This window comes from Capsicum annuum, chromosome 7 (assembly GCF_002878395.1).
Source record: "Capsicum annuum cultivar UCD-10X-F1 chromosome 7, UCD10Xv1.1, whole genome shotgun sequence".
Classification (NCBI taxonomy): domain Eukaryota; kingdom Viridiplantae; phylum Streptophyta; class Magnoliopsida; order Solanales; family Solanaceae; genus Capsicum; species Capsicum annuum.
The window spans coordinates 215,867,133-215,877,117 of NC_061117.1; the positions used below are offsets into that span (position 1 = coordinate 215,867,133).

Consider the following 9,985-nt stretch of genomic DNA (forward strand, 5'->3'; position numbering starts at 1 on the left):
AATGCTACAAGGCCTAAAGCATATACACAATCAGCTACATGTGCCAACTCTCCTCTCTCAATCATTGTGTAACAAAGATGTTATTTGTGGATACAAGTTAAAGAAAATTTCTGCAGAGACTTGATTGATTTTCCCAAAGAGGGGACCAACAAAGAGAAAAACAAACTCCAGCTTCACTTGTACTAAAGACCTATCACTTTAATCTATTACAACAGGAATATATGATGAATTATTGCAAAGTTGGTTTCCATAGTACAATGAGAATAATTAGACAATGTAATGATGTGTTCAATATGGCAGTAAATGTCCTTGATGAAATCATTTCAGATTACCTTGACTTATTACCCAAAAAAAAAAAGATAATAGCATCCAGTAATCAGGGGAAAACAACTTTGATTTTTTTAATATAACAATGTTGTTTGGCCAATTTGTGTCTAATTTCAGCGGGTATTTACTACCTCCCAATCAAGGGTTAGATAAAATGGAAAGAAATCATCAAGTGGTTTTTGCCTCGAGGGATTTGAACCCGACACTTCAAATGTAAAGTTATAATAGGCAAGCAAACTTCTTAAAAATCACGCGCGCACGATACCTTAGACAAGTCTTAAATCAAAATGGAAGGATGTGAAACACTACCATAAAACATAACACAAGTTCTCGTGGTACAAACACCTTTGGGCTGGATGATAACATAAAGCCCGAGGGACGAATTTGTGAGGAATGTTGGACCAAAGGAACCAAAGTAGACAATGCATGAAACATTTGTTTCACAAAAATATTTTATAAGAACAATACAAGGGGGAAACTCATGAGTAAAAGTTCTCCAGTCAAAGGTAAAAGAGGCATGCCACTGTAAACTATACATTCAAGTGAAAATCCACAAAAGAGACAAGAATGATGATCAAATTGTATTTAGATAGGACAATAGGAGTAACACATAATCCCCAAAACATATCTGTACATGAACAATCTCTCTCTACTCTCTCTCTCTCTCTCTCTCTCTCTCTTTCTACTAGTATGACATAGCAATAGTCCTCATTTTCATGCAGCTACCTGCCAACACTAAACACTGAATGAAGAGCCAATGCTTCAAATACCAAGTAGGCCAACCTATCATAAATTCAAATATCATTCTGTCATCCAGAGGAATCTTTCCAGAAAACCAACATGGAAAAATCCTTCATTGGGTTACTGAAAGGCTTTTAAATATAAATTGGGGGGTGGGGTGGGGGTAGAGGGGGGGGGGGGAGTGAGGCTGGCTTATAAAATGCAATTATACATTCCACTTTAGAGTCATGTGCCTGTGTCAGAGTCCCTATCCAAGAATTGTATCAGATGTACTGCTATCTGCTCTCCCTACCTTGCTTTCCACATCAGCTGAGCTGCTACAACTTTCCTTTACTGATTCTATTTCCATGCTGGCTGTTCTACTTCTCCGGTTTCGTCGATCCTGTACAAACATCAACAATGGTTTATTATAATCTATTTCATAGTTAAATACGCAGCAACGTATTGCAAGTGGAAGAGATTCGTCTCTTTCTGTCACTCCAATTAGTAAAAAAGGAATCTTGATCAAGAACCGCTTTCTAAGACTACCCCACGGAAGAACCAAAAGACAGGATGCAATGTCCCACCATGGGTCTGAAAGTATTCATATAGTCGACACGTTTTAAAATGACCTTTAAAGAGTGACATAGACCGTGGGGATTCATATCACGGACCTCAACTTGGCTGGACTTGAGGTATTGTTGTTTCAGGATATTAAAGTATTGAACATCTAGACTGGCACTAAACAAATGTTCCTAGGACTAGTGATTAAAAAGATGAAATTTGGACATAGTGCAGAGTGAAAGAGGTAATATGCAACCTTATTGAGGTCACGTCAGCAGTTCACATGGACCAAATACAAGAGCAGTACTATTCACTATTAAAAAAAACAGAACTTTCACATTAACCAATATTCCTTTTCATTTAACAAAGAAACAGTGCACTGCTCCTTCCTGGATGGGCAGAGCTAGAGCGCCGGCTTAAAGAAATGTTTGGAATGCTATATTTAACTTGAAGATATTCAAAGGGTCTTGTTAGTGTTGTTTGAGAGGACGCACTAGTTGTAGCCAAAATGAAGAGCAACGAAATAAGGATAGAATATGGAGTGGAGATATGGAAGTCAGGAATGGATTGTACCTCACGATATGGAACTTCTTCAGTTTCAAGCATTCTAACTACTTGGCTCATTCTAGGTCGTTTTTCTGAGTCAGGATCAACGCATCTAAGTGCAACCAGAAGTGCCCGTTTCAAAGCACGAGTATTAGGCTTAACTTCAAGGTTAGGATCCACAACTTCCTCTGCCCTTCGATTTCCAACCATCATTTTGAGCCATTCAACAAGATTAACCTGCCAACCATGAACCATAAAAATGTCTTTTAATAAATACGAGCAACCACAACCTGAAGAAACGAGTATAGTGCTGCAAGCACTCAATCCTGGGTCAATGTAGGGAGGGAGCATAGTGCAGTTAGTAAGGAAATTTTGCATTTATATGCATCACATCACTAACTCTCGGTACCTCATTAGCAGGACGGCTATAGTCCACAGGATCTCTACCAGTCACTGCTTCTAGCACTAGAACACCAAAACTGTAAACATCGCTCTTCTCATTTAACAATCCAGTATTAGCATATTCTGGAGCCACATATCTGGAATTCAAATGTCAAAGAAATCTGAGTATTTGATTATGGAAAGACCTCAAACAAGTGCCAAGGTAGAAATGGAACATCTTCAGATAGAAAAGTTCGTACCCAAATGTGCCCATGACTCTGGTGGTGATGTGGCTCTCTCCTGAGTCCAAGAGTTTTGCCAATCCAAAATCAGAGACCTTGGAGTTGAACTCGTCATCAATCAAGATATTACTAGACTTAATATCTCGATGAACTACTTTAGGTTCTATGGCTTCATGCAAGTAAGCAAGCCTGCAAATGAAACAAGTTTCACGTTACCGTCTAACAAATATAGTTGTCATTTATTTCTTTTCTGTTGATATTAGAAATAATAGAAAGTGCTTAAGAAATATTAAGAAATGCAAAGGCTATAAGCACCAAATGATTACTACTAGGGATAAAAAAAAATTGCCAAAAAGATTAAGGCAATGGCTTAGCTTAAAATGAATAAAAGAGTCTGCACTACAGCCATTAAGGAAAATGGAATGTCAAGTGAACTAGCAAAACTAAAACTGTCGATTGGTTTTTCACAAGGAAACTTACGCTTTTGCAGTACCAAGGAGAACCTTCATACGGGCTTCCCATGTAAGTGTACCATGATGTCTCATCGCTCCATGCAGCCACTGCTCCAAGTTTCCATTATTGACATACTCATAAACCAGCATCCTTTACAGCAAAAACAAAGTAAAGGGAAGTATAACTAAATTGAAATAATGATTCTTTGACATTGCAAAATAAAGTCATAGCACAGAAAACTTCACACACTTACAGAAATGCCACGAATTTGATCTGAAAAAAGAGAATACATACCTGTGAACACCCTCAATGCAATAACCAAGAAGACGCACTAGATTCTTGTGTCTAACATGACCAATTGCCTCTACTTCAACCCGAAATTCTTTCTCAGCTTGGCCACTACAAAGCAATTTATCATTAGATCATAAATAACAATCATCCATGAAGATGAAAGCAGGGAACCTGTAAAAGTACATCAAAATCATACTCACAGATTATTTAGGAGCTTCTTCACAGCGACGTCTGTCCCATTGATCAACCTTCCTTTATAGACTACACCATATCCCCCTTCACCAAGCACGTTCTCAGCAGAGAAACGATTCGTTGCAAGTTCAAGATCTCTGAGCGTAAACCAGTGTCCCCACCCGAGCTGTGATATTTCTGGCAAGCCAATCAAAGGAGAAGGCATTGCAATTCCATAAGATGTTTGTTTCCTCACTGTTCCTGAACTTCCCTCTTCTCCCGACTGTGAACTAAAGCCCCTTTCGTGATGATATATAGAGCTACATTGGCTGATGTTATCAGCATCACTAGATTTGCTCCTACCCAAATGGACTAACATCTTCTCCGACGTGGTTTCATTTGATTTATCATTAACGGTAAGAAATAAACTTTCAGGATGATCATGGACATTCGCAGCACCACCAACTCTATCCACCTTAATATCCTTGGAAACATGGGGTATTTGGCAATGCGAATACCCATCCAACGTTCTTCTATTTTTTCTCCTACACGTTACCCATATCGACAACATACATAGTATCCCAACGATAAATACACCAACACATAACCCCATTAAAACCCATAGTTTGAGACCCAAAAATGAAGTCTTCCTAGACAATTCACTTTTTAATTCTCCAGAAGACATTTCCAGCACAGCAGATACAACAAAACCAAACTGTCAGACTCAGATTTACTCCATTGCCTCCTGTATCCCACAAAGAGCAGTATACATTACATCACACACAACATATATCTATTAGCATTTCTACAATTGTGGCTTGTAATAGTACTTCTTTTAATGAAACAAAGTAGTTGGTCTTGTCTAACTTAGAAGTATTAAATTTTCAAGTACAATTAGTTAGAGTTTAGACATTGACAAAGCAACTAAATTAGTGACAGCTGACATCACAATACAATACAACTATTCCAATAAACTACATAGCACTAAGATTTGCAACAGTAACCATAAAAATCACTACTCCACCTCCCCTTCCTGATACAACAAATCAAGAATCCATAAGAAAACCACCAATAATTCCAAAAAGACTAGTTTTTTTCTCAAATCTGTTAAAAATAAGCACAAAATCAAGAAAAGTATAACTTCATACAGAAGCAATATAAATAAACCAGATGTAAAAAATCCAATAAAGTTGTTACCTTTACACCAAGTGATCTATAGAACCACCAAACTTAACTTAACCCCCTTGATCTTCTTCTTTAAGAACCCAAAGAAGCAACAAAAGTTCCTCTTTTTGAACCAAAAGAGAATCAAAACACATAGATAAGCCAATGCAGAAGTGAAAACCAAGAACCCCACAAAAGCCAAGAAAATGCTAACAAGTGCAATATGACTACACAGTTCAAAAGAACAACAAGAAGGGTGTTGCTAAAATGGACCAAGTAAAGGAAAAACAAGTTAAACCAAAGTGTTGTAACCAAAGAAAAATGGTTGGTGGGTAATGTGAATGTGGAGAGAATGGAGAGTTTAGAAAGGTATAAAGGTGGAAGCTTTGTTAGCAATGGAGGAAATCTATGGTTGGGGGTGGGGGGGTGAGGGGAGTAACGAGGTGAGGTTGTTGATAGGGGTGGGTGGTGCTAAGAGAGAAGGGAAAAGAGAATAGTAAAGGAAAAGCAAAAATGAGAGGAATAGAAGAGAAATGCATTTATGGGGTTGGATGGGAAAGAATTTATGAAATGAAAAAAGTGAAAACCATGGCACCAAAAAAATAAATAAAAAGTTTTAGTTTATACATTGTCATCCTAAACAAATTCTTATATCATTATATTAAAAATAATAGGAGTAATAATATATTTAATATAATTTATTCACAAATAAAGTTTGAGAAAGATCATTTTTACTTATTATGTCTTGCTTTATGAGAGTCGATTTAAATAGTTTTTCAAGCTATATAATTTTTATGTTTGAGAACTACATGCAAAGTAAGTTATAATATTATTTATATCAATATGATAGAATAGTGAGAAGATTAGAAAAGAAAAAAAGGGAAAACATATTGTGAATGTGAAAGAGGGAAAAGTTAAGGGGACTTTTTCTTTTGGGGAAGGGAGTCAACTCAACAGAAGTTAAAGTGGCAAGTCCAAATCTCTAATTAAGGCTTAATGTAATAATCAAGATTCATTTTACTCTATTGCCCTTTGGTCTAAAAAACTACTACTCTCTTTCTGTCATTATTAATAATGATACATGCACATTACAATTGACCTTTTCACATTTGATGCTATGAAGAAAAAAAAAAGTGAATTTTTTAGGCAAAAAAACTCACTAAAATTGGAAAATTGACCGACTTTACACCCATAACTTGGCTGGCAAACACTGTACTTAAGCAACCTACATAAGCTAGTAAGCTACTACTTAGGTCACTTTTAAAGTTATTAATGCAAAATTTTAACAGCAAATATAAAAAAAAAAAAAAAGAAAATGAAAATGAGTCTTGAGATAAATTGACCAACTTTTTTGTTTCTTTCGGGATACCGTTACAAAATAAGATTAGATTAATACGATAACAATACGTGTAATCAATCGGTTACGGTGAGTAAAAGCGTTATAAAACTAATACACGTGTAATCATGCATGTGTATACTGACGCGACAGATGACGTTAACTGAACTTTTGACTTCATCGCTAATATTAAAATCGTGACTCGAAAATTCAAAAAGGAAAAGAAAAATAAATTAGTCTTTTAGTTTTTTGGTCAAGAAAATTTATTTCAATACAACTTATTCAAAACATCTTAAAATTTTGAAAAAAGAAAAGGCCAAAACTAGCTCATTTTTACAATAATGGTAAAAATATTGAAAGTTGCAAAAACACAATAATGTAAAAATAAAACTGGTTCTTCTATATGTGATTCTTTAGTATGGTTTTTTGGAATATTTCTCTATCATTTTACTAGATTTAATAATTTTCATGGATGTGATTTATTTTTTCCAATAGAGAAACTACTTCTATTTTTGCCACTATATTCCCTAGTCAATTTCAAAATCTTTCTAGATCTTTTTCCTGTCATTTTATATATAATATTATGGTAGCAGTATTTTGTAAGAATGAAAACGATTTTGTCAAACTTATGCAGATTTATTATTTTGATGCCATGAGTATTATTCCTTTTGACTAAAACCTGCCATATATATTTAAAATTATTTTTTGCAACGGCTCACCAGGGGTAACTTAGTAAATTAATGCGATTAAATTACATAGATTAATCTTCCATTCCCTAAAATAATATAGTAAATCCCAACACTTAGAAATAAAATAAGAAAAAGAGCACTCACCCCACCATCACCAAGACTGCACAAATATATACTCTATTTATTTTAGAAAAAAAAAAATATCCTCCATTTGCAAAAAAAAAAAAAAAAAAAAAGTAACTATTCCTACTTGGTATTTATATGGAGTCCGAAGGAATGCAACTCAAGTATTAGTAATTGATTTCATGATCCTAACTTACAACAACAACAGTCCCAATATATTCTCACAAATTGAGGTTTGGGGAGGATAAGATGTACGCAGTTCATACCACTATCTCCGCAAAAGTAGAGAAACTGTTTCCGATAGACCCCTGACTCAAGATAGAGAATGGTACACCAAAGCCGTAATGAAACATGAAACATGATAGGTGACATAGACGAAATACGAAATAATAAACATAAAATACAAAATAAATAACAAAGAAATACGAAAATAAGTGAAATACTAGCAATTCAATATAAGACATAAGAAAGACGACATCCACCTAGTAGTAACAATACACTCCCAGATCAAAGACACTCACCACACTCAAACTCTCCGGAATAGAGGCTCCTACTCAAGGACACAGGCCCAAGATTACCAACCCGGTTACACAAGCGCTCTCCTACCTCCTTGCTACAACCCACACACTCACACCAGTGGCGGATCCAGGAATTCAAAGTTGTGGGTGCTCAAAAAAAATTATAAAAAATAGTATATAGCTTTAGGGATTCAAACCTGGAAAACTGTATATAGGAGTCACATCCTTAAACCACTGCACCCAATCATATGTTGTTCTCTGGGTGCTCTTTAATATATTATACCATTTATTTTTTGTTTCTTATATAATTATATTTAATCTACGTCGAATTTAGTGGGTGTCGAAGCACCCCAAAACTACACATGAGTCCACCCCTGATTCACACTAACTTTCTACCCTAATCTACGACCTCCACATGCCTCTAACTTATACCTACTAAAATGATTAAAAATTGTGTATAAATAACATGTCATGCATTTAAACAGTTACATGCAGATACATATTCTTTACCCCATTTTCCTGACTAAAAAATAAATAAAAAGTTACATAGTTAATCGTTCAATCAAATAAACTTACTGCCTATAAATAAAATATCCATATCTTATTTATCAACTAGTTAATTTTGAACGGACAACTATTAATGTTAATTTTCTTTTTTAAAAAACAAAAACAAAAACAAGGCATTCAATTCCTTAAATATGGGTAGCCCCAATCCACGGCGGGGAGAGGGGGTGAGGGAGAAAAAGCTTAAATGAGATTTTTGTTAAATATGATTATTGATTATGGCATTAGGCATGGGAAGAAAGATTAAGAAAAAAGAAAGTTTAGTGCATTAAATTTTTAATTACGTAGGAGTTTAGGGTAAGATTGAATTATAAGGTTTATGGTATACAGTTTTACCTTATATTTCTATCAGAGATGATTTCTAGAGAATAAAGTTGTAATCTCTTGATCACATGACAATAACTTTATCTATTATATCAACAAAAGATTAAGGAGTTATTTAGTAGGACAGATAAGAAATAACTAATTTCGAGATTAATTTTAAGATAAGCTTATCTCGTGTTTGGTTGGGATAAAATGGAATGGACAACTCATCCTGAGATTAGACAACCCAGAAATAGTAGTAGTAGTAGTATTTTTGTCCCTTCTTGAAATTGTGATAACTAATTCTAAAATAATTAATATCGAAATGATTAATTTCAGAATAACTCATTTCCCAATTAAACGGCCTCTACGAAAAGAAAAAGAAAAAAAGGCACTATTAGAGGAGAAAGAGAGGCTTTGATCTGAAGCATAAACTTTTTTCATTAAACTATGTCTAAGACAAATCCTTTCTAAATCTATCTTTTCCTACTTTAAACTTAGATTAATTAAGTGAATGTGGTAGGATGTGTTTATACAACTAATTAAAGTTTGGCACATGTGGGCCCACTTATCTATGGGCCCACTTTCGGGTTTTCATTCTTAAGCCCAAAGTTTTGACCCGAATTGGATGATATTCAATCCTTAACCCTCCAATCTATTGCATCTCACATGGGAAAGTAGGATGCCCTAATACTTGTTTCACAATAACAAAACCTTGCACGTGCACCACATGTATGGCACGTGGAAGTACTCTTCACTTTTTCTAATTCTAAATTTTTATTTTTGGGGTGGATTGACTTATAATAATAATAATAATAATAATAATAATAATAATAATAAAAACAACAACGATAATAATACTACTAATAATAACGTCACAACTTGCATACCAACCGAGATTACGATTGATCTCGCGAATACCTACTAATTCGCATAACAATAGCTATTCGTATGATAGTGGATCAAGACATGCAATAAATAGAAATTAGTATGAAATATTTCGCTCTCGAAAAATATGTATTAGTTATTAGAGATTTTTGTTTATCCAGCATATTTGATTTTTCTTTTGAAAGAAGAGATACCAAATATATTTCAAATTTCTTGGTTTCACCATTAATCGATGGTATATTTTAAAATAATGATTGTTGACTGTAATAAACATATTATTTTACTACCAAAACGTATTTGTTCATATGTATATTGAATCAACAAATTGATAACATACCGTATAGCAAATCGCATAAGAACGTATTTGCATTACCATCGTTAATAAAAGATAAAAGAAAAGGAAGAAGAAAAAGAAATAAAAAGCACTTTGCCATTTAACAGATTTTATGAAATGTTAATTCAAATTAATTGAAGCTTAGAGATAGATGAAAGAAAATTAAGGAGTTGGCATATCTACTTTGCTAATTAAATTCTTATTTGATCCCTAATAAATATATGGCGGGATCGAATTCATCCCCACAAAGGACGAATTGGCGTAAGAGTGGAGGATCAAATTTGTTTATTTTATTATGCAAAAATAATTAATTTATCTTTTGTCATGGTATCCATTATTATTTATATAAAAGTATTGTAAGTGATTCAACT

The 9,985-nt window shown here is 34.2% G+C and overlaps 1 protein-coding gene across 2 annotated transcripts; it reads right to left on the minus strand.

Annotated features, from left to right (window-relative positions):
• Positions 1-887: 887 nt before the first annotated feature.
• On the minus strand, positions 888-5,752 carry LOC107878504 (probable receptor-like protein kinase At2g42960). Of its 2 annotated transcripts, XM_016725522.2 has the most exons (9): positions 4,893-5,430; positions 3,725-4,440; positions 3,528-3,632; positions 3,261-3,383; positions 2,799-2,969; positions 2,567-2,696; positions 2,185-2,394; positions 1,361-1,450; positions 888-1,110 (listed from the first exon to the last, which is right to left on the minus strand). In XM_016725522.2, exons 2-9 carry the CDS (start codon positions 4,378-4,380, stop codon positions 1,090-1,092), a joined length of 1,506 nt encoding a protein of 501 aa, XP_016581008.1. In that variant the 5' UTR covers positions 4,381-4,440; positions 4,893-5,430; the 3' UTR covers positions 888-1,089. The 2 variants fall into 2 exon arrangements, with proteins under 2 accessions (XP_016581008.1, XP_016581007.1); XM_016725521.2 differs by having other exon boundaries at positions 888-1,450; positions 4,893-5,752.
• Positions 5,753-9,985: the final 4,233 nt, after the last annotated feature.

Coding starts and splice junctions, on each gene's coding strand:
- LOC107878504 (XM_016725521.2), bottom strand. CDS start 4,380: ATGTCTTCTGGAGAATTAAAAAGTGAATTGTCTAGGAAGACTTCATTT. Junction 3,633..3,724: donor AAGAAGCTCCTAAATAATCT/GTGAGTATGATT, acceptor ATTGCTTTGTAG/TGGCCAAGCTGAGAAAGAAT. Junction 1,451..2,184: donor AAGAAGTTCCATATCGTGAG/GTACAATCCATT, acceptor ATGTTTGTACAG/GATCGACGAAACCGGAGAAG.